The sequence below is a fragment of the Myxine glutinosa genome, chromosome 1, assembly GCF_964187855.1.
Source record: "Myxine glutinosa chromosome 1, kmMyxGlut1.1, whole genome shotgun sequence".
Classification (NCBI taxonomy): Eukaryota; Metazoa; Chordata; class Myxini; order Myxiniformes; family Myxinidae; genus Myxine; species Myxine glutinosa.
This window is the reverse complement of record NC_136261.1, coordinates 339,264,757-339,279,364: the sequence shown is the minus strand read 5'-3', so window position 1 is coordinate 339,279,364 and position 14,608 is coordinate 339,264,757. Positions and strand designations below refer to the sequence as shown.

General features: G+C 42.9%; 1 protein-coding gene and 1 long non-coding RNA gene across 2 annotated transcripts; one reads left to right on the top strand and one right to left on the bottom strand.

Moving 5' to 3' along the window:
* Positions 1-97: 97 nt before the first annotated feature.
* On the bottom strand, positions 98-5,907 carry LOC144889826 (uncharacterized). The gene is made up of 3 exons (XR_013622094.1): positions 5,820-5,907; positions 335-560; positions 98-154 (listed from the first exon to the last, which is right to left on the bottom strand). It is a non-coding gene; the product is annotated as an uncharacterized LOC144889826 (long non-coding RNA).
* A 942-nt stretch (positions 5,908-6,849) lies between these two features.
* On the top strand, positions 6,850-10,572 carry LOC144892578 (uncharacterized). The gene is made up of 6 exons (XM_078779734.1): positions 6,850-6,957; positions 7,913-8,056; positions 8,485-8,585; positions 8,881-9,376; positions 9,676-10,091; positions 10,425-10,572. Exons 1-5 carry the CDS (start codon positions 6,850-6,852, stop codon positions 10,048-10,050), a joined length of 1,224 nt encoding a protein of 407 aa, XP_078635860.1. The 3' UTR covers positions 10,051-10,091; positions 10,425-10,572.
* Positions 10,573-14,608: the final 4,036 nt, after the last annotated feature.

Sequence of the window (14,608 nt, the reverse complement as noted above, 5' to 3'; positions counted from 1 at the left end):
TATATTTGTATTCCCAGGCATCGTTCACGTTACAGTAAGGTATGGAGCGTGAGCTGATGAACTTACATGTTGTCTCCTTGCGCAGGTTAATCTGTTATGGCCTCGTTGATGACATATGGAACAGGTTTTCCTTGGCTTGGCTTTCCCCATATTCCTGTTAAGTAATGGAAGGATATGGATATCGGCCACGTACATGTATGAGTAAACAAACATATAACAACATAACTATAGGCCAAAGTTAACTATGCAAAAGTTATTCAACAAGCAAAGCAAGTTCCTTTCGAGTTGCTCGCAAAGATGAATTTGCAATTAGTGTGAACCTGTGACCTCTCACCTTCAACAGCCACCTATGCTTGATCGCACCAGTGATTGCCGACAGTCTTCACCGTCCTCGTACCCTGTGGCACGTCTCGTTGCACCAAAACCAGGACCTGTTTTAGGGGACTAACACACACACTTCACACACTTCACACACTTCACACACAAAAACAATACTTACCTTGGATTTCGTTGTATTTTTTAAAAAGACTCCTTGGCTATTGTGGATACGTCCAGAATGCCTGTTTACAACAAAGACACCACGCACGGGTAGAAAAGTAAGGATTTATAACCTGCGAGGGACCACATTTTCTAACTTTGTAATCACACTTTAAGAAACTAACTAAACTATTGTGTCCGTTGGTCAATTTTGTTGGTCAATACATGGACGAATGTCATGTCAAATCATAAGCATACGTGTGTATTTGGTTATTTGTTGAAGAAAAAGTCATTGATAAAAAGAAGAAATGTTATTGGGGACAGAACAGAACCCTGCAAAGTGTGGACACAATGCAGGTATTCACCACAGGCTCTAAAGAAAAGCTAAGCAGGTAAAAATGATTCTGATCTTGTGTGACATTACATCTTTCATTCCATCTTTCATGATCATTTTGGAGCCAAGCAGGTTCATGAGTCGTTATCAAAATAATTCTAAACCATATGTTCTGGCATGTAACATGACAACGTTAACAAAGGAACATTGACATAATTAATTCGGTGTGAGAGGTGAATTTAATTGATATCAGCGAAAACTCGCCTTAATATCCTAATGACACCAACACATCTCACACTAAGCCAACTGGGAGTCTGATGGAAGACCTCAACACGACATTATAAACATGTTCGTTCACACACACACAGAGAAACACACACACACAGAGAAACACACACACACACACAGAGAAACACACACACACACACACACACACAGAGAAACACACACACACAGAGAGAAACACACACATACGCAGAGAAACACACACACACACACACACACACACACACACACACACACATACAGAGAAACACACACACACACACACACAGAGAAACACACATACACACACACACACACACAGAGAAACACACACACACACACACACACACACACACACAGAGAAACACACACACACACAGAGAAACACACATACACAGAGAAACACACACACACACACACACAGAGAAACACACACACACACAGAGAAACACACACACACAGAGAGAAACACACACACACACACAGAGAAACACACACACATATACAGAGAAACACACACACATATACAGAGAAACACACACATATACAGAGAAACACACACACATATACAGAGAAACACACACACATATACAGAGAAACACACACACATATACAGAGAAACACACACACATATACAGAGAAACACACACACATATACAGAGAAACACACACATATACAGAGAAACACACACACACACATACAGAGAAACACACACATATACAGAGAAACACACACACATATACAGAGAAACACACACACATATACAGAGAAACACACACACATACACAGAGAAACACACACATATACAGAGAAACACACACATATACAGAGAAACACACACATACGCAGAGAAACACACACACACACACACACACACACACACACACACATACACAGAGAAACACACACACACATATACAGAGAAACACACACACATATACAGAGAAACACACACATATACAGAGAAACACACACACATATACAGAGAAACACACACACATATACAGAGAAACACACACACATATACAGAGAAACACACACATATACAGAGAAACACACACATATACAGAGAAACACACACATATACAGAGAAACACACACATATACAGAGAAACACACACACACACATACAGAGAAACACACACATATACAGAGAAACACACACACATATACAGAGAAACACACACACATACACAGAGAAACACACACATATACAGAGAAACACACACATATACAGAGAAACACACACATATACAGAGAAACACACACATATACAGAGAAACACACACACACATATACAGAGAAACACACACACACATATACAGAGAAACACACACACACATATACAGAGAAACACACACACATATATACAGAGAAACACACACACATATACAGAGAAACACACACACATACACAGAGAAACACACACACATATACAGAGAAACACACACACATATACAGAGAAACACACACATATACAGAGAAACACACACATATACAGAGAAACACACACACACACATACAGAGAAACACACACATATACAGAGAAACACACACACATATACAGAGAAACACACACACATACACAGAGAAACACACACATACACAGAGGAACACACACATATACAGAGAAACACACACACATATACAGACAAACACACACACATATACAGAGAAACACACACACATATATACAGAGAAACACACACATATATACAGAGAAACACACACACATACACAGAGAAACACACACACATATACAGAGAAACACACACACATATACAGAGAAACACACACACATATACAGAGAAACACACACATATACAGAGAAACACACACATATACAGAGAAACACACACACACACATACAGAGAAACACACACATATACAGAGAAACACACACACATATACAGAGAAACACACACACATATACAGAGAAACACACACACATATACAGAGAAACACACACACACATACACAGAAACACACACACACATACACAGAAACACACACACACATACACAGAAACACACACACACATACACAGAAACACACACACACATACACAGAAACACACACATATACAGAGAAACACACACATATACAGACAAACACACACACATATACAGAGAAACACACACACATATACAGACAAACACACACACATATACAGAGAAACACACACACATATACAGAGAAACACACACATATATACAGAGAAACACACACACATACACAGAGAAACACACACACATATACAGAGAAACACACACACATATACAGAGAAACACACACATATACAGAGAAACACACACACACACATACAGAGAAACACACACATATACAGAGAAACACACACACATATACAGAGAAACACACACACATACACAGAGAAACACACACATATACAGAGAAACACACACATATACAGAGAAACACACACATATACAGAGAAACCCACACACACATATACAGAGAAAAACACACACATATACAGAGAAACACACACATATATACAGAGAAACACACACACATATACAGAGAAACACACACACATATACAGAGAAACACACACATATATAGAGAAATACACACATATACAGAGAAACACACACATATACAGAGAAACACACACACATATACAGAGAAACACACACACATACACAGAGAAACACACACATATACAGAGAAACACACACATATACAGAGAAACACACACATATACAGAGAAACACACACACACATATACAGAGAAACACACACACATATACAGAGAAACACACACATATATACAGAGAAACACACACACATATATACAGAGAAACACACACACATATATAGAGAAACACACACATATACAGAGAAACACACACATATACAGAGAAACACACACACATATATACAGAGAAACACACACATACAGAGAAACACACACACATACACAGAAAAACGTGCACACATACAGAGAAACACACACACATACAGAGAAACACACACACATACAGAGAAACACACACACACATACACAGAAAACCACAGACAGAGAAACACACTGACAAACACACACACACATGTTTTTTAAAAAGACTCCTTCGCTATTGTGGATACGTCCAGAATCCCTGTTTACAACACCACGCACGGGTATAAAAGTAAGGATTTAACACCTCAACAGGAATTCAGGAAGACCTCAACACATGACATTATAAACATGTTCGTTCACACAGACACACAGTAATACATACACACATAGAGACAGAGACACATAGATACACAAAGAGAGACACAGAGATAGACACAGAGACACACACACTCACAGAGACACACACTCACAGAAATACACACACACTCACAGAGATACACATACTCAGGGAAAACACGCACACATCCCCCCCACCCCTAACACACATCCCCACACACACACCCCCACCCCCACACACAGACATTCCCCCTACCCCCCACAAACATACACACACACACAACCGAACCCCCTCCATACGCACACATATCCCCACCCACACACACAGACCTCTACACACATGCACATCCACACACAAACACCCCTACACCCCTCCCCCCACCACACATACACACATCCCCCACCTCCACACATACACACACCCCCCACCTCCACACATACACACACCCCTCCCCCCCACACACACACATTCCCCCTACCTCCCCCCCCCCACATACACACATATCCACCCTCCCCACACACAAACACCCCCACACCCCTCCCCCCACCACACATACACACACCCCCCACCTCCACACATACACACACCCCCCACCTCCACACACCCCTCCCCCCACACACACACACATTCCCCCTACCTCCCCCCCACATACACACATATCCACCCTCCCCACACACAAACACCCCCACACCCCTCCCCCCACCACACATACACACCCCCCACCTCCACACATACACACACACACATCCCCCCCCCCCTCTCCATACGCACAACACAACCCCCTCCCCCCCCCCCCCCCCCCACACACACATCCTTGTGAGCGGAATATCTTGAAAAATAAGCAAAGTACCAACTTCTAATCTGGCGTGTGGGTGTATCTAAGCATAAGGAAGAACGCTATTGAAAATTGGGTCGCCACGTCAAAATCAAAGATGGCCGCCATCATGTACGTCTGAACCTCGTGAGCGAAATATCATATCATGGCAAACCCTTCGAAAAAAAAAAAAAGAAGACTTTTCCACTTTTGGGTCTCCGTCCGAAGCCACGCTCCTGCCTTTACAGCCCGGAGGTTCCACCGTAGGGCGTAAAGGCAGGCACAGGGAAAAGCAAAGGCACACGTGTTTTTGGTGGGGTAATATCCCCCCCCCCCCACCCACACCCCCCACCTCCATACGCACACCACAACCTACCCCCCCCCCCCACACACACACACACATCCATCCCCCACACCCCCCCTCCACACACACACACACATTCGCCCCCCCTTCCATACGCACACCACAACCGCCCCCCCCCCCCACACACACATACACACACATCCATTCCCCCCCACACACACACACATACACACACATCCATTCCCCCCCACACACACACACACTCAGCATTAAAACACACCAGTTTCCTCTTCTTTCTTATGACTATGAGGGTATAATGAGCCTTCGTTTACATGGTTATGATCACAGCATTAAATAATCATCTCGAGCCGATGACGAGTAAAGCTCGAGCCGCCATTACCACGTTATCATACAATCACAATATTTACGTTTCAGCAGACGATCCTTGCTGCAGGCCACGATCTACTTTTGATGGAAAATCACCACAGGCAGAACGAAACAGCTCGAATATGAACGCCGATCAGCAGACAAACGCCAAAGCCAAAGAGAAGTTCAGGAGCGATGGGTCGCGGTATATACCGTTACACCGTAATGCTGTTGGAAAAGTGGGCGTGGTCCGTGGTTTCCTAGGGGAAGATCGAGATTAAATCGACCGTCGTTGGTTAACCAGAAAAATATTTCCAACAGTTGAAATAATTATTGTTTCCAACAGTATCCAACGAATACAATTCGAATTCTAATAAAATCTCAACTGAAAAAAAAAAACCGTTTATTCGTTCTTGGCGCGAAAAAATATATTGCAACAGGTTGCATCATCCAAAATCCACGTTGATGACGCGGTTCTGTAATTTTCCACGCCGACGCCGACGTTTACACGTCACGTGACGTCTTGGAGGTCATGTCTATTTAAGGCTCTCGATTTGCTTGTTCTGTTCCAGTACGTTTGTGATTTCCAGACTTGTTGCAGTACGTTTGTGATCTCCACACTTGTTCCAGTACGTTGTGATCTCGACACGCTTCCGAGGTTACGTACGTTTTCTCATCTTTACCGGTGTGGGTACCTATAACTGTGTCTTTCATAAATAAGAATTTTCCGAATTTTCCGGTTTCACTTTCAGCCATTTTATACAAATGTATCATTAAATATAATATGATTTGGCATGTTCTTCGACTCAAACACGACACTGCATTTACCTATCCGCTATTGTGGATAGGTAAATGCAGTCCGGAAATGTCCGGAAGCGTACATAGCGAGGCGTACACAGCGGGGGCGCCGTACATAGCGGCGGCGGAGCGTACATAACGCGTTTTTTTTTTTTTTACAACATGTGTCTTGCTTTACAAGTAAGCAATTACATTACAATACAGTTATGAGTAATACAGTAATTGTGTTTTAAGCTTTGGTTTCGTTATTGCGTTGACGATCGAAGTTGGTTATTGCTTTTTTCCCCCCTGACGATGGACATTATCGGAGAGCAGGTTCATAGAATATTTGTATTCTTGGTGCCATCACATCTCGGATCTTTGTCATCAGGAAGTCGGAGTAAAGGAAGCATTTTTGTGAAGGTGAGATATATCTCAAAACGTTTTATACTTATAGTCACTTGATATCGTCAATTTTATAGCCACATTACATATAACAATCAGACTTTCATTTCATTTGGCCTGTAATTTTAAAGGAACACAATGCTCAGAAATTAATGAAAATGAGAATGTTTAGCTGAAAACGTCATTATAATTACAAGGAACAGTCGAATGAGAATACCGTGTGTGTGTGTGTGTGTGTGTGTGTGTGTGTGTGTGTGTGTGTGTGTGTGTGTGTGTGTGTGTGTGTGTGTGTGTGTGTGTGTGTGTGTGTGTGTGTGTGTGTGTGTGTGTGTGTGTGTGTGTGTGTGTAACATGTCGGTGGTCCATGGGAATACCATAATTATGCGTGTTGTGTGTGTGTGTGTGTCTGTGAATAAGAGACAGAATTGTGAGGAACAGAAATGAAAAAACGAGGTGTGTGTGTGTGTGTTTGGTTGTTTGTTTGGTTGCTCGGTTGGTCCATGAGAATACCATAATTTTGTGTGTGTTTGTGTTTGTGTGCGTGTATAGGAAATGTTTGGTTGTTTGGTTGGTCCTCTAATCTGCTGATAAAGAATATCAAAGTTGTATAAAAAAAAATTGTGCTGTGGATCTAAATGAAAATTGGATGCAACATAAAGATTGAATGTAATTCGCATGTCAATATAAATATAATCAACAATGCTGGAGCTGTATTAAATTATATCATTTTGTGTGCTCAATAAATAGGCACTAAAATTACAATTACAATACATTGTGTGAATTACAAATGTACACATGGTGTCCTTTCAACGTCATAATGAAAATATTATTTTCCCTTCCATGTAATATGTAATATGTAACATGCAACATGTGACTCTGTGTGTACGTGTACGCTGTCCTTTGTTCTTTTGTTCCGTATGGCATTTGTAATGACTGTGCAAATTGACCTAATAATTAATGAATGATTTTACAGATGTCACACATCCTAATGAAATACTTGAAAGACAACGACTTGGAGATGGCTGTGCAGCGTGCCATGCGTCCAGGCACCAGCATGATTTCGTTCACCCGATTGCGGAACGTTAAGTGTCAAAATTTGACATATATGATGGCCCAGGTAGGTGAAGTGAAGTGAAGTGAGGTGAAGTGAAGTGTACTATTTACACTACATAATTATACACTTACTTTTCCGTTTTTTATTTCAAACGGGATTACAATTAACAGTGCCATATTAGTTGGCATGTCAACATTATATAGTAAGTGATAAATAATGCATTATTTGACGTCGTCGTCACGCCATTTGTCATTGCAATTGCAAAGCAAACGGTTTTGCTGTTTTTTTTCCAACTTTCAAGGAAATCAATAATTATTATGCATTTTTGAAAGCTACGTTCATTAGTAATGAAGTTTTAATGTTCACAACAAATTAACACCCCATGTATGATTCTATATCTATCTATCCAAATAATATAATATAATATATAATGTTGATCAACTCACTAACGAACTAACTAATTATATTTATCCAATGTTTATGACTTGCAGCTTCTTCACATCAAGGTTGGCTCACCAACCAGAATGCCGACATCTACTGTCGGCAAAATCAGAAAAGTGGAGATGCTATTCATGCATCTGATACTCCTCAGGTGTGTATCATTTGTTTGTGTATGTATGGTGTTTAACAAATATGTAGAGTGTGTGTTGTGTATTTTACAGAATGTTTACATAAATGGTGTTGTAACCTATTGTATTGTATTGCTTGCACCTTGTCATGTCTGTGATCTTTAGGAAATGAAAACCTCCATTGATTGATTGATTGATTTGACATCGTTTCATGTGAAACGTATGTGCTGTGCTGTGCTGTGCACATTGGTAGCAATTTTCTGTAGCTCAGCCTGTCGTAAAGCCGACTATACATTCGCATTTTCATTGTTGTTGCAGAGAAATCCGTGACGGCACTCTGTTTTACATCAAGTGTAAAACGGCCAAGGACAGCAATAAGCTTTTCCTGAAGCAAAACCAACGATGGATCGGGACATTTGTCCTGGTGAATGAACCTGTTTACTTTGACACGGAGTTGTTCGGCATTCCATTGGTAGAAACGGATTGTCCATTTCTCCCCATCACACCCGATTGGCAAGGCATAGAAATTGTTACCCATTCTGCGGCTCGTGTCGTGGATGGCAAAATGAGTGCGCTGTACTCAGTTGTCGATGACATGATGCTGGGTCATGAAAGCATCGAGTTCGGATGTGGCAATGCAGCATGTGATGGTGTCCATTCCAACACAAAACCTTGCTTTTCGCTGGATGGAGGAATGTCGACTGCTATGTCTGTTTTTAGTTGCAGGATCTCGTCTCGGGAGATGAACATAGTCGCCGTGAAGTATTCATCGCGAGATCTGGGGACTTACTTTTTGCACCCAGCTTACCTCATGGTAAGACTTTGTTTACATCAACGTTCAACAACATTGGCCCTTTAGAATTTATTTTTTCTTTCATGTCAGTGTAATATTGTAATTGAAATTATGATTGTAATGAGGGGCCAGCAACATGTGCAGTAAGTAATGCAATGTAATGTAATAGTTGTGTAAGTAAACTCACTAAAGTTTAACACTACACTACACTACACTACTACTGTGATATGGTCCTTGATATTGATAAAGACGACAATGAAAGTAGTGATCGTTGCGACACGCAACATGCATGTCAAACAAATCGTGTTCTCCTTTTGCAGAGTGGAGAAAATGTGACAGTCTGGGACGAAGACGACATTCGCAAACACGTGCGTTTAGTCCTGCATCATTATGCAAGTGCTGGCATAAAATGGATTATTGCTGGCTGGAGCAAACCTTCCCAAAAAAGTGAACAGACGGTTGCGGTTTCCAGACTTTTCCACTTGTCCCTGGTCAAGCCGGAGCGTCGATTGGCCGACGCGCCGATAATGCTTCCCCCCAAAAAGGCCTTGCCAAATCCTACAGTTGATGCAATCGATGACACAGAGGACCCTTGTCAAAGTCAAGAAGACATCGGGGAATCGATCCATGTTGTGCCACCTGCTCTTGTTGGACGAGGTGACAACGTCATTTTGGAGCCATCCCAATCACCTTGATTTCCCCCCCCCCCCCCCCCAAGGCCAACCACGACAACGAGGTACGTGCACATCCATGACCCATGCATGCCTGACAACAGAGCAACCCATTTTTTGCTGTGAATGTGAATAAACACACAATGTAATGTCGCACACAACACAACACAACCCCTTTTTCAAGAAAGAGAGCAGCTTGGTAAATTTTGTTTTTGTTCACTTAACTTGAATTACACGATCGTCACTACAAGTAAGTGTAGTTTAGTTTTCAGGATTTCATGGTTTTTGTACTCCAGGATTTGTCAAACACAACAATGTCATACGTCATATGTCATATGTCATACAAAACTTTTGTATACTTCACTGATTTTCTGGTACTACAAACATTTTTTTTGCAGCCTTTGCAAATGCATGGGCAACATGTGAAGTTGAGGTTGCCGTCCAAGTGGAGCAAGCGTGTGGATCATTGAAGACATTTCTGGTTTTTCTTTCCCATTGAAAAGAATGTCAATTGAAAGACATTTCCTTTATTGCAATTTTGCAAGTTTTTCCTTAATAAATATACACATTTTGTTACATATACCTTTCCATGCATACGTACATGGTGTTGTTTTTTTTGTTTAATAAACACGTTTTGGTCCATTTGGAGTTTGCTTGTCTATGGCCGTTGACATAGATATGTATATTTTAAACATTGCTTTAAGCACAATAATATTATTTTGTGCCATCACAATAATATTAATTTGCACAATCATAATAATTAGCGATGCATGTTGTGCCACCTGTTGTTGTTGGACGAGGTGACAACGTCATTTTGGAGCCATCCCAATCGCCTTGATTTCCCCCCCCCCCCCCCCCCCCAAGGACAACCATGACAACGAGGTACATGCACATCCATGACCCATGCATGCTTGACAACAGAGCAACCCATTTTTTGCTGTGAATGTGAATAAACACACAATGTAATGTGACTTGACCTGACGTGTCGTGTCGCACACAACACAACACAACCCCTTTTTCAAGAAAGAAAGAGGAGCTTGGTAAATTCTGTTTTTGTTCATTTAACTTGAATTACACGATCGTCACTACAAGTAAGTGCAGTTTAGTTTTCAGGATTTCATGGTTTTTGTATTCCAGGATTTGTCAAACACAACAACGTCATACGTCATACAAAACTATGCCACCCCACTCCATGCATCATGTTATTTGCAATTTTTGCCTAGTGTGCCAACTACACCAGACAAACCTTAGGCATTATCAGAATACACCCCTCTTTATCCTTTAGTTCAGTGGGGATACTTTTTTTAAAAAGAACAAAACAGCATTTCGGGTAACTAAATATAACTACTTTTTAAACGACTACTATCATTGATGGTCGAAAGGAATGTTTTTGAGATTCCAAGTTTAAAAAAAAGAAATGTTTTTCAGCGACGCGTCCATACGTACGCGACGGAAGCACATCGATTTTTGTGATCCCGCACAAAAACCAGCACGTACGTCATGCCATAAATAACGTATAACGAGGAAGGGACCAACACACACCGCGCCACACCACGTAACCCTGGCAGGGGCATTTTATTGTTTATCGCATCATACGCCGCATCCATAAATACGTACCCATCGCAAGTTCGTTTTGTGGAATGGAAGCACGTATACGCACACGTAACGACGTTCCATCCACGGTCTATCGCACGATACCACACCATATACCATAGGTCTTTTAAAAAGCACATTAGCCTTTCGTGTGGAGTGGATAATTTTTTTTTTTTAAATAACACAACAGCATTTCGGGTTCACTAAATCTAACTACGTTTTTTAACGTTTCCATTTTCAGCACACACACAGCACAAGCACAAGCCAAGCACAATCGTCTTTAGCGTCCCTCAAAAGGACCTTGCCATGCGTTCGATTATTTGTCACGCGCGTCGGTGCGGCGGGCACCCACCCGATATTTTCCACACGCACGGGCACACGTGGGCACGCGTCGAGTGCCTTTTGTGCCACCCACCCCCGGGGCCTGTCGCCCCCATTAGGACTCCCCCCAGGAGTGATTTCAGGCCCTTTCCTGGGCCCACACACACCACAACATTCCGTATGTTACTCGTGTCGTGTCTTCTGGTTGTAAAGGGCGGAGAAACAATCACGTTATCGTGACGAAGTCACCCAGAAGCAAAAGCCCGCCCCCTCGCATCTTCACCAACATAGTCCAGGCCCGAAACCGCTCATAGAACTTACAGAGGAAAACACTATAGAGTTTGTGCACGGAAACGGCTATCTCGAGAACCACGTAACTGCGGAAGCTCAAACCGGGCTTGAAACGTGCGCATCCGAATATTATACAACATACTTGTTTCCCGGTTCGATTCGGCCAAGGAATAGCGGAGATAATTGCAATTAAGTGAGCCGTGACGTCACGGATCGCGCCGGCGGTAATGATATGATAATTTATGCAGCACGACATGGTCCTCACGTCACACAAGACGCCTTTGCGGCGCAAAACAAAACATTTCCCGGTCGCCATTACTATCGTTTTGAGCGCACGGTTCAGCCCTTCAAGAAAAAGTTTATTTTGTAAAAATCGAGCCACGCGTTCAAAAGATATGACCGGTTTTGTTCGCCGGCACGTCGGCGTTCGAATCGGCTCGCGGTAAAATCCAACACGTCCTTCGTCGGGTCCGTCTGAACCAACCACGGGGCCTAGAACGCTGGGACCGGTCTCAAAAGTTAGGTCTGGATCATATCTCGAAACGCTGGAAGCTGCACCTCTCTGTGATAATCTTGTGGACCATGACAGGAGATCGTGCGACAGCTTCGCATACGCTTCCAGCGCTTCCGCATTTTAGCATTTCGTTAACACCGTACGCCCCGCCCATCAAAGCGCGTACGTAAGTTACGTAAGCGTGCACACGTGACCTTGCGCTCCAGCGCGACCATTTGCGCATGCGCAAATATCCATCCACATATTACGTACGCGCGCACACGTGACCTTGCGCTCCAGCGCTACCATTTGCGCATGCGCGATTTTTTCAGCGTTAAATGTTCAAGTGCTTCGGCAAACGACTGTCGCACCACCTGCGCATGCGCAGGGTTGACGGGATTGACGTATTAGAACGTTTGGTGCTGTGCGAGAAGGAAATGGCTGTCATGGTCACAAGTGGTCTCGAAATTTGCGCATTTAAATGCCCTACACGATGCCGTTTATTTCGTCAAAATCCATCCAGCGGATCTGAAGTTATATGAAGAAATTCATTTACGTCGTGACGTCATCGCGCGATTGTCGAATGCAGACGTCTTTTCGGAAATTAAATAAAGATGGAAATTCGAAATGAATCATGTCCGCGATCTGCGCATGCGCGGTTTTCTCAGCCGCTTTTCAGTGGCATCGCAGTGCAGCCCATCTGCGCATGCGCCAGCTATTGAAAATTGGGTCGCCACGGCAAACTCCAAGATGGCCGCCAACATGTATGTCTGAACCTTGCAACCTGCATATCTTGAAAAATAAGCGAAGTAGAAACTTCTAACTTGGTGTGTGCGTGTATCTAGGCACAAGGAAGAAAGCCATCGAAAATTGGGTCGCCACGTCAAAATCCAAGATGGCCGCCACCATATATATGTCTGACCTTGCAACCTGCATATCTTGAGAAATAAGCGAAGTAGAAACTTCTAACTTGGTGTGTGGGTGTATCTAGGCACACGGAAGAAAGCTGTCGAAAATTGGGTCGCCACGTCAAAATCCAAGATGGCCGCCACCATATATATGTCTGACCTTGCAACCTGCATATCTTGAGAAATAAGCGAAGTAGAAACTTCTAATTTGGTGTGTGCGTGTATCTAGGCACAAGGAAGAACGCTATTGAAAATTGGGTCGCCACGTCAAAATCCAAGATGGCCGCCACCATATATATGTCTGAACATGGTGAGTGGAATATCTTGAAAAATAGGCAAAGCACCAACTTCTAATTAGGTGCGTGGGTGTACCTAGGCATAAGGAAGAACGCTGTCGAAAATTGGGTCGCCACGTCAAATCCAAGATGGCCGCCACCATATATACGTCTGAACATTGTGAGCGGAATATCTTGAAAAATAGGCAAAGCACCAACTTCTAATTCGGTGCGTGGGTGTACCGAGGCATAAGGAAGAAGGCTATCGTAAATTGGGTCGCCACGTCAAATCCAAGATGGCCGCGACCATATATACGTCTGAACCTCGTGAGCGGAATATCTCGAAAAATAAGCAAAGTACCGACTTCTAATCCGGTGCGTGGGTGTATCTCGGCATAAGGAAGAACGCCGTTGAAAATCGGGTCGCCACGTCAACTCCAAGATGGCCGCCACCATATATACGTCTGAACCTCGTGAGCGGAATATCTGGAAAAATAAGCAAAGTACCGACTTCTAATTCGGAGCGTGGGTGTATCTCGGCATAAGGAAGAACGCCGTCGTAAATCGGGTCGCCACGTCAAAACCCAAGACGGCCGCCGCCACGTACGTCAGAACCTCGTGAGCGGAAGATCATATCGTGGCGAACCCTTCGAAAAAAAACCGACTTTTCCACTTTCGGGTCTCCGTCCGAAGCCACGCTC

What these genes read in the sequence shown, in the direction of transcription:
- LOC144892578 (XM_078779734.1), top strand. Translation starts at nt 6,850, where the DNA reads ATGGACATTATCGGAGAGCAGGTTCATAGAATATTTGTATTCTTGGTG. An exon ending in TGACATATATGATGGCCCAG is followed by an intron (nt 8,057 to 8,484) that starts GTAGGTGAAGTG and finishes TATGACTTGCAG; the next exon opens with CTTCTTCACATCAAGGTTGG. An exon ending in TGCACCCAGCTTACCTCATG is followed by an intron (nt 9,377 to 9,675) that starts GTAAGACTTTGT and finishes CTCCTTTTGCAG; the next exon opens with AGTGGAGAAAATGTGACAGT.